The 18,782-nt window shown below is 41.4% G+C and overlaps 1 protein-coding gene across 9 annotated transcripts in view; it reads right to left on the reverse strand.

The window, feature by feature from the left end:
- Positions 1 to 18,108, reverse strand: part of DGKH (diacylglycerol kinase eta) — a 166,832-nt gene extending 148,724 nt beyond the window's left edge. For 5 of the 9 annotated variants that reach the window (XR_004626756.1, XR_004626755.1, XR_004626754.1 and 2 more), the window contains exons 1-2: positions 16,946 to 18,106; positions 16,064 to 16,267 (exon numbers count right to left, since the gene is read on the reverse strand). Coding sequence is in view for 5 of the 9 variants with exons in the window: in XM_034665232.1 (XP_034521123.1) it covers positions 16,064 to 16,255 (192 nt within the window). In the remaining 4 variants the exon portion in view is untranslated. Of the gene's footprint in view, positions 1 to 16,063; positions 16,268 to 16,613; positions 16,906 to 16,945 lie in introns of those variants that run through there. The other 4 variants (XM_034665235.1, XM_011220571.3, XM_034665233.1 and 1 more) reach the window with 4 other exon arrangements.
- Between the last annotated feature and the right edge of the window lie 674 nt (positions 18,109 to 18,782).

Raw genomic sequence — 18,782 nt, forward strand, 5'->3', positions numbered from 1 at the left:
CTTTCAATTTATTCCCATATCAAAGCCACATTCATTGTTTTTGTAACTTTGTGCTAAATTAATTACATCTGATTGGTTAAGGCCCTCTTGTTACTCTTCCCTTTCAATATGTATTATTTTACGACCTTACAGATCATTTTAGTAAGTTAGCCCAAATTCAAATAGCAAATGTATTTGTAATCGTGTAAAATTTACAGGTAAACTCGATACAACTTATACCATTCACCCAGATTCTTTTTGTACCTCAGCGAAGTTTCGTAGTTTTCTTGATGTTTTCATAGTTTTCCTCATATTTTGCACATTTCTTTTTTTTTTTTTTTTTTTTTTTTACTTATNAGTCGCTTTAGCGACTGCGCTACCCAGGCGCCCCATATTTTGCACATTTCTTAAACTTATTTTTCATTTTTATCTCACTAAAAAAATCTTGTAAATACTATTTGAGTTTACAGTGGGCCATTCCTATGAAGCCTACTTTATAATTGGTTTCAATTATGGTAAAATGCACTTAACATAAAACTTACTCTCTTAACCATGTTTAAGTGTACAGTGGCATTAAGTACATTCACGTGGTTGTGCAACCATCACCCCCATTTATCCACAGAACTCTTTTCATCTTGCAAAACTGAAGCTTTGTATCCATTAAACACTAACTCCCCATTCCCCGGTTTCTCCCAGCCTCTGGTAACCACCATCCTTCCCTTCTGTCTTTCTGAAATTGACTACTCTAGGTAACTCATCTAAGTGGGATCATACATCCTTTTGTAGCTGGTTTATTTCACTTAGCATAACATCCTCAAAGTTTATCCACGTTGTAGCATGTGTCAGAATTCTTTCCTTTTTTAAGCTGATTGCATGTATATGCCATGTTTTGGTTTTTTATTCATTCATCAATGGACATTTGAGTTGCTTCTACTTTTTGTTCTTGTGAATAATGCTGCTATGAACATGGGTGCCCAACTACTTTATAATTTAAATGTTTTATATATCATGTGCTCGCATTGTATAGACGGTTAATTAAACTATACATCAAGTGCATACATCAATACCTCATCAGCCTATAGGCATACATGGGGTCACAGTGATGACAATAACCCACACTTTACGTCTGTTTCTCTTACTTGCTTATGTAGGACCCTAGTCCTCCCCCTTTATCTAAATATTTCCCAGGGAATGTCTCATGTATGCTCACAGTTTGCCTTGACGGGAAAGAGCACTTGTGACTTCCCCTGTTCATTCCAGCTTCTCAATTACACCACACACACTGAGGCCCTGAAGGTAATAATGCCCTAGAATGAGTTATTTTCCTGTCCCCTCATTATATCCACCATCAGATTCTGTAACAAAGGAGAATGAAGGAGCTGACAGAACATGTTAGAATGCTTCCCCTTTAAGAAGAGGAGGGGAGGCGAGTCTGGCTGGCTCAGTTGGCAGAGCATGCAACTCTTGATCTTGGGGTTGTTGAGCTTAAGTCCCATGTTGAGTGTTGAAATTACTTAAAAATAAAATCATTTTTAAAAAAGAAGAGGAGGAGGGAAAGACCATGAATGCTTGAATAGTAATGATTTAGAATTGTTGTGACAGATATGGATGATGATAAGGGAGCCGTGTTACCAGGGGACAGTTGAATTTCCTTCAACATTCTTCCCTTCCTACTATGGAATCTTAGCTGGACCTATGAGAACATCTCCATCCCCTTATCAACCTACAAAAAGTTTACAATTACACAGTTTTGACTCTAGCCTGCCAAAGGCTGGATACACACGGGGATTTTCACTAGCACCTCCCTCCCTTGCATCCTTCTAAGTGCAAAAGCACCCTTCAGAAAGAGTGCATTTCACCTCAAGATTCTTTTTTTTTTAAGATTTTTTTTTTAATTTGAGAGAGAGAGAGTGCAAGCACAAGCAGTGTGAGGGGCAGAGGGGGAAGCAGACTCACCACTGAGCATGGAGCCCAACATGGGGCTCGATCCCAGGACCCTGGGATCATGACCAGAGCAGAAGGCAGACACATAACTGACTGAGCCACCCAGGTGCCCCTCAAGATTCTTGAATATGTGGCTAACATTTACTAGCATTTACTATGTGCCAGGCACTGAGCTAAGGACTTTATCTCCTCAATCCTCACAAGAACCTTATAAGAATTTAAATACGAGGAAATTAAAACTTGAAGACGCTCTTGACTTAACCAGTAAGAACTGAGACTAGGACTCATGAGTTACTTAATGCATGCTAAGGTTTCATTTGTATGTTGTTGTTGTTTTTAATTCCACCCCAGATCCATTTATTCCTTTGAGGAACTATTTTCATGTTCTAAGTAAAATATTCTTTGTATTTTACGAATGATGAAGAGACCCCAGCTATGCATACATGATCCAGAGACTTCCCCCAGCAAAACTTATTATTATTGCATCTGTAAAGCATATTTAAAATAATTAGGGGCGCCTGGGTAGCACAGTGGTTAGGCATCTGCCTTCGGCTCAGGGCATGATCCCAGCGTTATGGGATCGAGCCCCACATCAGGCTCCTCCGCTATGAGCCTGCTTCTTCCTCTCCCACTCCTCCTGCTTGTGTTCCCTCTCTCACTGGCTGCCTCTATCTCTGTCGAATAAATAAATAAAATCTTTAAAAAATAAAATAAAATAAAATAAAATAAAATAAAATAAAATAATTAAAACTGGGGGCTCCTGGGTGGCTCAGTCGGTTAGGTGTCCAACTCTTGATTTTGGCTCAGGTCATGACCTCAGGGTTGTGAGATCAAGCCCCTAGTCTGGCTCTGCACTGGGCGTGGAGCCTGCCTAAGATTCTCTCTCCCTCTCCCTCTACCCCTCCCCTCTCCCTCTCTTAAAATATTTTAAGTAAAATAATTAGAACTTTATAGCTTTTTTTAGTACACTTTCTTTTCTTTCTCTCTTCTTCTTTAATTTAAGTGACTAAAATTTAATTCTTTGCAATGATTTTCTCTTCTACCCTTCCTTGGCTACTTGGTTCCATAGTCACTTCCTAATGTCTCGAGGGCTCATTCTTTACCTAACATAAATTCCAGAGCTTGTCATTGTAATCTCTCCCCTGTGTCCACCCTCAGTCTTCCCATCCCCTCTTGCTCTGCCATACTTACTTAACCAAACCACAACCCTGGTTTAACCCAGTTCTCTATTTATTCTGTGCCGACAGCCACGCAGCTGAACATGGTCCCACGGCCAGGCTGACAGTGCTTACCTTCACTTCATGGTCACTTGCCTCAGGTGTGCCCGAAATGCCACCTGATATTCACACTGCATGTCTCTACTCCATTCCCTTTCCCATTCTCCTATTCAAGTATTTCACACCTTTTCCTCTCTCCCAGATCTCTAAGATCCTCTCCCCAATCTTATTCTCAGCTGATGATCCAGCTTCTTATTCCACAAAGAAAACTGAAACAATCGGAAAAAAACTTCCAAAAGCGCTACTTCCAAATCTACAGCACACTCTGGATAAACAATCCTGCTCCCAGGAAAGACCAGGCCTGCACGAGACCCCACCCTGCCCCACATACTGGTGAGGGGACCATCTACTTCATCCCTCAGTGACCCCCACACGGAAGACTCAGAGACACCTTTCCTTGGGAACTAAAAAAAAAAAAAAAAGTTTTCCCTGATAATAAAATTTTGTAAATGATCTAGCGTTGGCTACCAGTAAGCTTGGGACCAAATTTACAACTTATCTTTAACGATAGATGATAGATAGATAGATAGATAGATAGATAGATAGATAGATAGACAGATGACACAGACACCCTGCTTTGTAGACTAACTTACTAACATTCTTGGTCTCATAGTCCTAGCTATATTTTACCTAAGCTTGATACACAATATTGAATATAAACCACTTCAAATATTTTCAGAAATGTTGGGAAATAATAGTACATAAAAATAAATCAGGCAGGGGTGCCTGGGTGGCTCAGGCAGTTAAGCGTCTGCCTTTGGCTCAGGTCATGATCTCAGGGTCCTGGGATCAAGCCCGAGGTCTTCTCCCTCTGCCCCTCTCCAAGCTTGTGCTTTCTGTCTCTCTCTCTCAAATAAAGAAATAAAATCTTTTAAATAAATAAAGAAATCAGGCAGAGGAAAAAGGAGCATTTCAGGTAGATGGAATATCACATGAAAACACTTCGAGGTACAACAGTACCTGCCTTGCTTTGGGAACAGAGAAGAGTTTGGCATGATCGGCCACAGGATGACAGTGACAGAAAACACAACTGGAATACCATGGCCCTGACTCTGCCTGGTATGTTCCAACACCAGATATCTGCATGGCTCACGTCACTTCTTTCAGATCTCTGTTCAAAATCACTTCACCGAAGAGAGTCCTTCCTGGACCAAGTCAACCCAAATACTTTCCACACACACATACACTGCCCCATCACCCCCCCATCCTGCCTTATTTTCCTCCATTACGCTTATGAATGTCTGATACATATTTGTATATATGTGTATTAACTTCTCCTTCAATAGAATGTGAGATCTAGTACACCGAATTTTTTTAATGTTATTTTATTATTCCAGCACCTACAACAATACACAGTAAATACTGGCTAAATGAATAGAAAGGTAGTTTACTATCAAACTGAGAAAGACCTACTAAGCCATGCTAAGAAATTTAGACTTTATTCCACTAGTAATGGGCAATGGATAAGATTCATGCAAAATGTGTTATGATCATACTTCCCTCTCATAGAGATAACTCTGGCAGCGGACCAGAGGGGAAATCCATTGCAAACATTGAAATGATAAATTTTGCAGGTTAAATGAAGTTAGGGTAAGTAGTAATAGAAAAAAAAGAAAAGGGATGAGTTCACAACAGATACATACAGTAGACAAAGGGACAGTATATCGTCCTAGTTTGAAACCAGGCATCACACCGGTCACTGGAGAGCTGTGTGGCCATGGGCAAATTACTTCTCTAATTCTTGATTTCCTCATTTCTAAAATGAATATAATAGTTGTACCTACCTACTTAACAGCTTTGTTATGAAGATTAAATGAGATAATATATGACAAAACAGAACTGACCACATTTGGTGACTGCTGACTGAGCTCCATGCAGAAGGGGGGTGTGTTTGCTTCGTACACAGCCCCATCCGCAGGGTCTAGCACTCTGCCCAGCCCAAGTAGGCTCTAAATGCATATTTGTTGACAGCAAATGGGTTAATGAAGATGATTAGCAAGCTAAAGAGTCAAAGTTAACTATGAGGCAAATCCTGTAAGATATAAAAGTAGTGAAGCAAAATGTGCCAGTAGGTGGGGAGACTGTGAACATACCTGTTGGGTTTGACAATGTCAAGGCTGAGATAGCTAGAGGACCCACTAGGGTCAGCACTGGTAGGCAAAGGAAATATAGGTCCAGGTCTCAGGAAAGAGCACTGACTAGGGAAAGACCGGTACAGCTGGTAGTGGAAGTCTAATCTAATCGATCACATTAACTAAGACAGAGGCAAACAGACTTAGAATAAGAATCCTAGGAAACAAAAACATTTAGCATTAGCCAAAGGAGTCAGGGCTAGAGATGAACAGGCAGTAAAAAGCTAATAAGAAAGATAAGAGAAATTCAAACCTTGAAAACAAAAGGGAAAGATATGAGAAAAATGGTCAACAGCGACAAAATTGGCATGAAATACAGTTGAGTGAAAACTAAAGAGAGACCACTGGATTGTAGCAATTAGATGGTAGCGACCTTTGCAAAAGAAGTTCTCATGAAGTGGTTGGGGCAAAAGCCAGATTGTGTGGACCGAGGAGTAAACAGGACTTGAGGAGACAAGGAAGATGTCAGGAAGGTCATTCCAGGATAAAGTGGATTGGGCCACAAAAGCACCTAAAAGCCTACCTGGCCAATTATTTCCATTAGCACCTCTAAGTGGTCACTCGTTCCTATTAAAAGTATTTTTTGATAAGACACATATAACATACATTACTCTAGAAACAAGGCTGACCCTTGCTAAAATCAACCAGTAGAGTAAGCCTATCTTCATCGCTCTTGCAGTGTGAGTTTTGACATGTCCAAAGAGCCCCCACGGTAGCAAAGACATTTTATTTTTAATGACAAAATGATGGCCCATAAAACCATAGTAGTTTTATCAAGTCTTTTAAAAGTCAACAAAGAACAGTAGTCTATAAACCCTACTGATTAAGTTATTTAGAAAATACATGTATCGTGAATAATTGAGTTATCCAGATTTTATACAAATTTAATAAAATAATTACAAAAAAATCTAGGATACAGAAGCATATGGTGTATTTCTTTATCATTCATTACTTACCTACCCTATAAAGCAGAAATCCCTATATCCATTTTGCAAATGGGAAAGTTGGCATTCACAGAAATGAAGTGTATTGGTCACAGTATGCTAATTGATATACCAAACAATGCCCAAATCTCAGAGGCTTAACACAATAAAGGTCTAGTTCCTTTTAGTGTCACAGTCCAATGTGTCCAGTGAGAGTTAGGGGAGGGGCACAGAGGCTCTGCTCCATGAAGTCATTCAGGGATCCAAGCTCCTCTCACTAGATAATCTCCATCTAGCTGGCAGGTGAGAGAAGAGACAAAACACAGAATCCCATAAAAGGCTTCAGAAGCCAAATGACAAACATCACTCCCACCCATATTCCCCTGGCCTGGCCTCAGTTACCTAACCCCGCCTATCTGCAGGGGGGAAATGAAGTCCAAGGGTGGGCCAGGAAGAACAGGAGAAACAGAAACTGATGAGCACAGCATTCTCTGTCACATTAAGTAACATGACTAAGGTCACCTAATAGTACCCGAAAGAGCCGCGATGCAAACCCAACACTACTAACTCCCAGAAGGAAACCTGCTATCCTATGCCGCTGAATACAATTCATTCCATTGAACCCACCCCCCAGTTTAGCATTTCTCCAAATGACCACGACAACAGTTGGTTATAGTGTGTGTGTATTTTTTTCATCTACCATTTGCTGTCCATCCTGCAACTCTCTTTTACAAATCAATGGTTTTAGTCTTCTGAGGGGTGTACACACACAGATATAAAATTTGGGGAGCCCTCTGAAGCCCCACCCACACTAAGGAATGCATGAACCCCAGGCTAAGAACTCTGCTCTACAGTACCACCTTACTACTGACACCGTTAATCTACTTCCAACTTTCTACCTGCTTCCCCCGACTCCCACCACCCCCCACTTTGGTCCCACTTCATGCCCCCCCTTCTCACAGCTTCTGTCTCTTGATCTTCACGTCTGCTGTTCCTTCTGCCTACATAGCTTTTCTATCAGAAGTCCATGGTTCATTCCCTCAAGATCTTTACTCAGATGTCACCTTCTCAGGAAGAACTTTCCCCTTCCTTCCCCAACCCCACTCATTTTTTTTTCTCTATAGCACTTCTCACCTTCTAATATGCTACACATTTTACATATTTATGAGTTCATAACTTCTTCCTGAATTAAAATGTGAACACCACGAAGGCAGTTTTTTGTCTATTTTGTTTATTGCTCAATCCCCAGCACCTATGAGAGTGCTTGGAACACCATAAATATCTTTTTGAATGAATTGAGGGGCAACAAAGGAGTAAAAAAGAGAAGGAGCACACAGGTGGATTTATGGTACTGGAAGTGTTCTAGCTCTTACACTGGATTCAGGACTGCTCATTGTACCATTCTGCTTCACAAACTACAGAGATATGTTCGTATATGGAACATGTATTAACATGTTCATAGAACACTATATTATAATTATATATTGTGTTCATATAGCATATATCACACACATTACATGTATTTATATATAAACATATAAAATTTATATTTATTTTATATTAATGATATCTAACATTACATTATAACATTATTTTAATATTGTAATTTTTTTTTGAGAGAGAGAGAGAGCAAGAATGTGGTGGAGGGAGAGGGAGAGAAAGAATCTTAAGTAGGCTCCATGCTCAACGCTGAGCCCAAAGTAGGGCTCAATCTCATGACCCTGAGACCGTGACCTGAGCCAAAATCAAGAGTTGGCCGCTTAACTGACTGAGCCACCCAGGCACCTCCATTTTAATTTTAAAGTACTACATGAGTTTGTACAAATAATCCAAGTCAAAACAGCCTGGCAAAATTTATCATTTAAATAAAATAGGTAGATAGAGAAAATGGCACCCCAAATGTCATTTTCATCCCTTAACCAGTTAAAAATAAATTTTACGCATACTTTTTCCTCAACTATGCTTTAATAGGCCACATGGAAAATTACCTTATATAATTCTTTTTAATGCTATATCATGACCTTTTAAAAATAGCATCTTACCTTATGGAAGTGAAACTAACAGTTTTCTTTGAAAACCTATTTGAAGAGTTGGCTACCTAAAAACATTTCTTCTAAATTAGTCCTTCTAACGATGTTTTTTCAAAGGGATTCCATGATTTAGCTAACAGTAATTAAAATAGGGAGAAATTTCAGCTGAAATTTTTTATTCAGAAATTTACTTTGCAAACACATACTCTTCCACATTGCCACTAAAAGCGTGGAATTCAAATGCAAAAAGACATTATGAAATCGTAACACTGGTGAGAGATATAGTTACAGACTACACAAATTGATAAAGGGCAGGGCAGGAAGGAGGAGGAATGGGGAGGGAGAGGAAAAGGATGGGGAGGGGGAAGGGCAGGGGGGAGAGAGAAGAGGAGACAGCTTGCATCCATCTGTGCCCCCACTGTGTAGAGGTAAGGCTTCAAAACCCAAGAAGCTTATGGAGCTCCTGAAAAAAGGAATTTGGAACCTACCATTAGGTCCACCGTGCCAGGGAATAATGGTACAGTGGGTAGAAGTCTTACTTTTGAGTTCCAGCCTACCATTTACACAGCAGATATTAAACTGAGTCTCAGATTTATCATTTGTAAAATTTAGGCAATTTCACACAACTGTTAAATAAGTTCATGTGTATTCAGTTTATTCCGTTACTGAAACCGCTCTGTAAACAATGAGATGCTAAGTAGAGAGGTATTTTAAAATTTCTGAGATAAACGCCCCAAGCCTATCCAAAAAGATTTATTATAGTAAATCACATGCTGGGGGTTTGAAAAAGTCGTGGGACTCAAATGGCCCATCGAGAAGGTTAGAAATCCCAGCTCCACACATGATAAAGTCAATCATATTTCCTTGGATTAAAACAAGAGCCTAACAGTCTTCCCAACACCCTCATAACACAGAGCAACGGGGAGGGAATCATTGCCATACATGTTCATCTAAAAAACAAATAAATAAACGACTACCTAAAGCAGAAACGACGTGCATGGAATCCTAAATTAAGGCTATTACCAATAATGATTATTGACCATTTTAAGCCACTTAGCCAAATCAAACGTACAGAAGTGTTTCAAGCGACTAAATATTCACAGAGAAATATACTCGATACCCAGCAAAACCACACAAATTTGCCAAGGGAAAATAATGTACTAACATGTTATGGCCTTTTTCAAAGGTCTATTCTTAGATATAAAACAAACTCTCTTTAATTAAAACCTTTGCTTATAAACACATTTCCTGAGTAAGTAAAGCCTAACAAATCCAATATGAGTGAAACCCTGTACCCTGGAAACAGAAAGGAGCCCTGGGTGGTTGACAATGGTCGTGTCATATAACCTTTTGTCACTCCCACCACAACAGCAAACACGCAACCTTAAACGAAGCGAAAGCTTTCTAAATTTAGATACTTTCAAATAAGGCATCTTAAGTTATATGTAAAGGTTTAGTAAATTATTTATTATGTCTCTTATCTTTAATAATGGAATATCATGTTTAACTTGTAATCAAAATGGAAAGAAAGCTGTTATACCATGTATTACTGTACCAGGACTCAGAGTTTCCAGTCTATATTTAGTTCACATTAAAATGGAAGCAAAGACGCAAACCAAGCTAAAAATAAAATGTTCTACAAAGATGAGATTTTTAAATGGATTGAAATCTAGCTTTATTTCGTCCCTTAAATGCTGATTGCATTGAGCAGCACCTTAACTTTGCCGTGCTTTGCAAACCAAATTGTACCATTTTCCACCATCTAGAATAGGGGTCAGAAAACTATGGCCCACCAGCCAAATCTATGGGCCATTTCCTTCTAGCCACCTGATTTCATACAGCCCATCCGTTAAGAAGGCTTTTACATGTTTAAATGGCTTTTCTTAAAAAAGAAGATGAGGGGGCTTGGGTGGCTCAGTCGGGTAAGTGGCTGCCTTCGGCTCAGGTCACGATCCCATCGTCCCAAGATCCAGTCCGGGATCAGGCTCTCTGCTCAGCAGGAAGCCTGCCTCTCCTGCCCCGACTCCTGCTCTCCCTCTTGCTATCTCTCTCTCTAATAAATAAATAAAATCTTAAAAAAATAAATAAATAAAAAAGAAGATGAAGACCATTTCTTAATACCTGAAAACTGTATGAAATTCAAATGTCAGTGTAAAGTTTTATCTCCCCACTTATTCACTTAAATATTGTCTATGGCTGCTTTTACACGACAACAGTAAAGTTGAGTAATTATGGCCCACAAAGCTTAAAACACTATCTGAACCTCTACAGAAAAAGCTCGCCAAGTTCTGCCCTAGATCAATGTTAATTATTCTTATTATTCAAAACATCTTCCTCCTCATCATCTAGCAAAATGTTAAAATTCCTACTTGCTTCTCATACCTTATTGAGCTTCAGAACAATACACCTGTCAATGTTACCTTATTCTCATTTCTTAACAATCTTCTGGCCATGTTTTTGTTTCTCCTCATATATGGATCATTACCCAATCCAACGATTCTACTCAGAACCGTGGTTATAGGAAATCATAATCTATTCCGTCTCTGTTTCAAATGTTAGATGTAAACTATCATGGCCCACTAACGGGCTGCCACCTACAATTTGATAAACGCTGAGCAAGTCTTCCCTAGATACCTCTAACTACAGTTATGGTGAAAGATAATGTTTTAATTGCACAAACTGCATCTCATTAAGCAGTGAAAAATACAAATCAATATTTCCATATACTGCCTTACCGTAAAGGTACAAGAATTTATTTTATACATCCTTCATGTTAAAGTAAAACCAAGGTACTAACTGAAGATTGTGGTGACTATGTTGTTAATGTGCTTAAAGAGATGTCTTAATCCAGATATAACGTTGCAAAGTTCTGAATATCTTTCCAGGGGTTAGGTGTGTTTTACCTAAATTTAAAGACCCATCAATATTCCAAATTAACTGTAAGAAGACATAGAAATACCAGATCAATGAGAACACAATAAACCTAATTAGGAGATGTTTTTGACACACGAAGCTTCGAGACCTTGGCTGAGATGAGTCATTGTCAGAAAAAGTCACTGAGATGGTTCATTTGTTGATACCATGGGACTTATGATGGTTGAACAATCTTAGTCTACAAATCGAGGTTCTTCCAGCCAGTCCCTGTATTCATGGGCCACAGTATTTACCAGCTACAGTATTCATTGGCCAAGAAAAAGCAAACAAAAGTTCTTTCACATTCATGTTCAAAACCAAGGTGATCTGAGTTTGTATTAGTGCTGTTTCAGAATGTCTCATTCTCAATAAATACCTGTGAAATTCTCTGCAACAGTAAATCTGAATGTAAAATCAACCTCCTCCTTAAGACAGAACTAAGAATTAGGAATAAGAGCCAAAGGTAAGGAGAGAAGAAGAGATGGGATGAATTACAGCTCCCATTGGCTTTCCCACATCAGTACCATTTACACTTTTCTAAGTAAGGGATTTTTTTTTCCTTTGGGGAAATAGAGGCAGCTGTAAAATTATCTACTGTTTAGCACCTGGGTAGCTAGCTGAGACTACCCAAAATTCTACTTAGCTGATACAGAGAAAGGAAAAAAATGAAAAACAGAGAGAGAGAGAAACAGTACACAGCAAGAACAAAGAAATAGGGAAAAAAATGAAAAGGGGAATAAGGAGTATACAAAATGGGGATGTGAGAGGGTACTAAAATGCACAGGAGAATATTATTATTAAATTACACTAATTTTAAAAGCATGCCAGTCTTATTTTTTACTTTAAAAGTCATCATATCCACTGCAAAAAAAAAAAACAAAACCCTGAGAGTAATGTTGTCCTAAAATAACCCATATTTCCTTCCATAGAGAACTGGGTAATTAAATGATGATGTATCATGTTAGGTTGAACCATATGAAATTTCCCACACTCAACCATTTGTTTCCAGCTTTATTGAGCTATAATTGACAAACAAAATTATGTACAAAGTATAAAACATGATAATTTGATAGACATACATATCGTAAAATAATTGCCACAATTAGGTTAATTAACATAATCAGCACCTCACATAATTAATGTGTGTGTGTGTTTGTGTTTTAAGGATGCCTTGAAATCTAGGGGTGCTGGGTGGCTCAGTCAGCTGAGCCTCTGACTCTTGATTTTGACTCAGGTCATGATCTCAGGGTCATGAGACTGAGCCCCAATTTGGGCTCTGTGCTCCTCGGGGAGTTTGCTTGAGATTCTCTCTCCTTCTCCCTCTGCCCCTCCCCCTGCTCGCTTGCTCTTTCTCTCCCTCTGAAAAAATAAACAACATCTTTTTTAAAAAGTAAGAATGCTTAATACCTATTCTCAGCAAATTTCAGGGATACAATACAGTATTATTAACTGTAGTCACTATGCTGCACATCAGATCCCCAGAACTTATTTCATTCTATAACTGAAAGTTTGTACCCTTTCATCGACATCTCCCCATTTCGCTCACCTCCCAGGCCCTTGACCATTTTTGACCTACTGACCTAGCAAATTCATTTAGTTCAACCTAACATGATGGAATATTTTCCCACCATTAAAAAGCATGAGGTAGATGTGCACACGCCATGAGGGAAATGACCCTATTAGAGCTCCAAACAAGACACAGCATGTGTACAGAATGTTCCCATTGGTACTTTTTTAAAGAAACATATGTATGTTCATAGACACTTTCTGGAAGTATACCAAGAAAAATGTCAACAATTGCCTCTGAGATGGAGACTAGGTCTGGAGTGAGACAGAGATTACTTTTCACGGCACACCCTCCCATCACTGAATATCCTCTCACGCCGTTGAATATCCTATTATATGCACGCATTACTTCTTTCAATTAAGAAAAACCTGGATACTTTCCAAAGACCACATTTAATTTAAGATTATTCAAATTATTTAAAACATTAGCCAGTATTTACAACAAAGAACACTTTAAATAAGGTAATTACCTTAGTGGCCTTTTGTACCCCAAACCTAAACTAACCAAACAACTTCATAATCATAAGGCACTTAAAGGAAACTAAAATGAGTACTACGTTTTAATAGTAATGTACATATATATGAAGCTTTATATTTGTATAATACATACATTATTCATTTAAGTTATTCATTTAAGAAATATTTTCATTTCTTTTTTTTAAGATCTGTTTATTTATTTTTAGAGAGACAGAGCGTGAGCAGGGGAGGAGCGGAGGGAGAGGGAGAGAGAGAATCTCAAGCCGACTCCATGCTAAGTGCTGAGCCTGGAACAGGGCTCCATCTCAGCACCCTGGGATCACAACCTGAGGTGAACTGAAGAGCCCAGGCTTAACCAACTGAGCCACTCAAGCGCCCAGAACTGCTTTGCATCTCAAAAACCACTAGGCCTTGGGCTAGTCCAGACTCTCCCATCTTGCGTATCTGTGGAGATGATCAAGTAAGTTTAGTCTTTTTCTAAAAGATCTTTTCCCTTAACTCCTACCTGGATCATAATTGAAGGCTGGGAACCAGTATTAAATTTAGCAGTTCGCATTTTATGAATCCCCTTACTGCACGAGCTCGCTTCCCTGAGAATCAGTATGTGTGACAAAGAGATATAACTGACGATATTTGTAGCATATATGAACAGTCTGGATTGAGGTGGGGAGGCAGGCAGAGAGGGGAGGCTCACGGTCTCAGGAGTTTAGGCCTGGATCTCAGGTGTTCGTATATGAAAATGCTGATGAACTTATATGTATTTGTATGAGTTAGTATAAAATGCAGAATTTCTGAAATTCAGTTCAATTGGGATATTTAAGAAATATTTCATTTAATGATCACTATCTCTAATTATGGAAAAAATGTGCTAAATATTTTTATTAGAAAGTTAAGTGGAAAACCAATAATAAATATGCTTTTGGAATTTATTCTTAGTCTCGAAAACGTGCTTTATCCCAAACCATAGATAATATAAAATTTAAAGAATATAAACTTAGCTATTACTATGAATTCATGAGACTTACAAATTTTAATTGTATCCCCCCCACACCAAATTTGTTGTTTAACTTAACTCAAATTAAAGCCATCTTTAAATTTTCTTTCAAGCAGTATAAATGTACTGGTAAATTTTGATATGTTTGCGTGGAATTTTAACCATTTCATAAGAATCTATAAAATATGCCATTTTTAAACCTGCCATTTTGCCCATTAGTAACTGTTTTATGAACTTTTTTAAAATTAAGATTTCAAATGTTAAAGGCACTGTTAGAAAGTCCCTATCTTGTTTAGCCTTAATCTTCAAAAAATATATTAAACCCTATATCCTTAAGTTATCATAGATTCTATTAAATGAAGAAATGTCACTATTAGAATGAGTTACAGGATGGGCAGTTAAAAAAAAATGACCGAAGCAATCTTTGACTCTTCGCTAAGTGCATCTTGTTAACACTTGCGTGTGCTTACATGTATTTATTTTAGAAAATAAGGAGGCAGGCTAATAAAAGCATGATTTCATAAACATATAATAAAAGTTCTACTCTCCTACTGGAGTCCACTGACCTTAAAAAACAAATTCTCATAAAACTATAGAATCAACTTTTGCAAATTTATTTTTAAAGACAGCACACAAAGCCAATAATTTCATTAGTTCTCTTCAAATACCTCATTAAACTACCCCAGTGATAACCGACTTTTAAAGTATGATGATTTTTGGGGCGCCTGGGTGGCACAGCGGTTAAGCGTCTGCCTTCGGCTCAGGGCGTGATCCCGGCGTTATGGGATCGAGCCCCACATCAGGCTCTTCTGCTATGAGCCTGCTTCTTCCTCTCCCACTCCCCCTGCTTGTGTTCCCTCTCTCGCTGGCTGTCTCTATCTCTGTCAAATAAATAAATAAAATCTTTAAAAAAAAAATAAAAATAAAAAAAAAAATAAAATAAAGTATGATGATTTTTAAAGTACGATGAAAACTTAAAAATATGAATATTCATATTTCGGTGTGGTACGCATCTCCTATGTGTATGTCCAACATCCATTTAAAGCTCTCAGCTTGGAGCCCTCAGGGGTCAAAAGCACCTGCCCCACAAACAAGAGTAACACAGCGTGCTTATGTCCATATAACACAAAGAGGTTAATCTTCATTAAGATAACCATGGTGGTAAGATCTGAACCCTGCACTCAGCAGGAACCCATGACTCAAAAGCCTGGCTTGCGGATGTGTCACGCAGGGTGAGTTTAACCGAGAGCATCATTTACACACGCGTCGCGCCTTGGCTTCTGCCTTCCAAACGGCAGCGGGAGGTAAGGGGGCTGTCTGCTGTCACCTCCCCACCCACCCTTTCAGAGTGGTCCTGCGGAGGAGACAGCTGCTGTCCGCGGGAAGGGAAGGTGGGGGGCTTCTTGAATCTTTGGCTCGTCGGCCTGCACTCGGCTCTCGGCGCAAGCCACATACTCCACCCAACCATTGCACGCAGGGAGGACAAAAAAATAAAACAGTCCTTTTAAGTTCCCTGAGTGGGAACTCTCAAGAGCGCTTCAGCATTTTCCCACGCTCCCGCCGAGCCGCTGGTTCCCTTCTCCTCCATGTCGGCCGCCGCGCTCCCCGGGAGCCCACCCTGGCGGCCTCCCGCGCGGGGACCGGGAATCCCTTCCTGCCGCGCGGCGGTCCAGGTCCCGCGGGCCCCGCCCCCGGGCCAGGCCCCGCCCTCACCTTGTGCCCCACGTTCCCGGGATCGCCGGCGCGCTCCGAGCGCCCCAGGCGCCTTGGCTCCTCTTCCCCGCCCCGGAGGCTCCCGCCTTCCACGCTCCCCTTAGGCCCGCCTCACCTTGGTCCGGATCTGCCCCGAGGTGGACACTTTGCGGATCAGTTTCTGGGGTCCCTCTTGCTCCGCTTCGCTGTCAGACGAATCGTCTCCGGGCCCCGCCGAGGCAGCGGCGGGGGTGACCGCGGCGCCGGCCCCGGCGGCCGCTCCTCCCGCGGCGCCCGGAGGGTGGTGCTGGCCACCGGCCCCGGCCATCCTCTCCGACTCCTGCGGGGACACAGCACCGCCCGGCGGGGGCGGCGGCGACGGTCAGTGGGTGCGCTCGGTCCGAGCCGGGCCCAGAGCCCCGCGCCCGGCCGCAGCCGCCATCTTCCGCTCCCCCAGCCGCCCCCGCAGGGGAAGAGTCGCGGGGGATCAGATGCCCTCCCAGCAGCAGCCCTCCAGACCCCTCCCCCCGGCTCCGGCCAAAGCCGCGAGCGCAGTGGGCCACAGGGGACGCGGACCCCGGCCCGCTTGGGACCCCTGCGCACGCAGCCTCGGGATGTTACAAGGTTCCTGACCCAGAATACGACCTGCACGGGTAGAAAAGATGAGAGGGACAGGGGCAACCTACCACTTCCCCCTGGCCTGGGGTCCCCAGGTTGGACCGGGGAGGGGGCGGAAACCTCCGCAGCCCAGCCCCGTAAGCCTGGCAGTGGCTGAGCTCCCTCCCTCGGCTCACGCGCAGCTGGGGCAAGAACGGCCCCTGGAGTAGAAAGGGAACCAAGAGCTTCCTGCCGACTCCCTTGGGTACACCCTGCCACCCCCTAGACCTAGAATGCCTCCAGAGCCTTGGGCCTCGCCGCACAGTTCCCGCTGAATAAAAGTCCCTTCCGCCCCCTAGATGGATGGGCGCTGCCCCCTGTCCGTCTCGAGACCCCTCAGCGCATCTCTGATGAACCGTACCTCTCCCGCCTCTGCCTCGCGGTTCGGGTCCTTTCAGCTCTCCCGACCGTGGTGTTTAGTTTCTGGCCCACCCCCACCTCCATCCGGCGCACACGGAAGAGAAGAGCATTTTCCGGGAGGTTCCACTCCGCTCTGAGAACTTTTCGTTCAGAAAGAGCGATCCCTTTGGCTAACAGGAAACTGGGAAGGGCGTGGAGAGAGCGCAGAAACAAGAGAGTACACGCAGCCCAAGACCACAGAATGCAAAATAAATGTCTAAACTGAAGCGCCAACCGAGACTGCCTGCGAGAAAACAATGCACTGAAACCATGTGAACACCAGTGCCCGAGCACGAAAACATTGGAGGTCCTGGGAGAGCCACTCCCTAACCCGGACCAGAGCAGGAGGAAATGGGATCAACAGGCTGCAGCCACCGCTCACAACTCGTCCCAACCGAGCTGGCGAAGCGGGCGCTCGGGAATAGCAGCCTCGCGGCAGGCTGTGCACGCTCAGCGTCAAAGAACCCTTGTAGGTGTGGGAGGGCTTGGGGGAGAAGACACTAAAATGACAGATTCCTCTTGTCATCCACAGAGAACGCTAAACTTAGCTGTATTTTTAAGTAGGGCAAAAAGTCCCTGCCAGACTGTGGAAACTCTTCACACTTCAGAAAAGCATTTAATCTTTTCAGCATGTTCATGTCCTTCAGTGCCCATTCCTATTTTTTCAGTTGATCTGACCTTCTACTTTTTCAGTTGACCTTTAAGGGTCCTCCAAACTAGCATTCTATTGGAGTTTTCTTTTGTTTCTTTTTAGTTGCACCCTCACTCTCAACGATAATTCCATTGCAGTTCTAAGAGGTTATAAGAAACAATATGCAATCCCAATACTGTATATCCACATTGCTGATTAAAATGTAAAATGTGCTGGTTTGAATCTTCAGAGACAGGAGATTGCTGCTTGAAATACTAACTGATGGAAACTACTTCTCCAGTTCTAGTTGTCTTTAGGAAGGGAAGGAGCTAAGCAAAATAAAATTTAAGAGCCGTTATGGTGTTGTAAATATGTATTCTAGATCCACACAGAATATATTCTTGTGAAGGGAATTCTTTAAGAGAAAAAGAATCAGAATAATGGCCTTTAGACTAACCTAACTGTTTGGTCACTGATGAGTCCAATGGTTTGTCATGTAGACAAGAACACCTAGCAAAGGGCCTTTTGAAAGAATAAACCTAGTTCAGACCCCTCCTTTAATGAAAGCGAGGCCCCAAATCATGAGCTAGGGCCAAAATCATGTGATTACTATGCTAATGTTCTATTCACTTTACCACACTACATAACAAAAGTTAGTTTGTCAATTATTATGTTTGTAGTCACACTTTATATAGTACCACGTTCCTGAGTCCAGGCAGAGGGATTAAACTGAAACGCACTGTTGAAGACCCATGCCCACCCTATGATGTGAAGAAGAAGGCTGAATACATTCCTCATTCTGATTCAACACTACTGCTTAAAGATACCTTAAAAGAGTTCCACGTGCAAGAGCTGGGCAATTAATACCTCAAAGTGAAGGTATTTATTACTCCATAAAGATTTAAGGTCAGTTATACCTGCTCTTCAAAGACTCCTGTAACAAGTTCTAAAACTAGGTTGTGACTTTGAAAGCATAGCCAGTCTTAGCCTACTCATGCTAAATAAATTATCCCTGCTCTACAGTTTCCCTAGCACATAGAACACTCAGTGAAAATAGTGTGTAGGCAAATGAAGGAATGTCACTTCATTTACCACAAAAGGCAGTTCATGAAAACCCTCTTTTCTTCAATCACCTCTTCTGAGGAGATTATTTCAAGCAATCCCTAAT

Source organism: Ailuropoda melanoleuca, chromosome 7 (genome assembly GCF_002007445.2).
Source record: "Ailuropoda melanoleuca isolate Jingjing chromosome 7, ASM200744v2, whole genome shotgun sequence".
NCBI classification, from domain to species: Eukaryota; Metazoa; Chordata; class Mammalia; order Carnivora; family Ursidae; genus Ailuropoda; species Ailuropoda melanoleuca.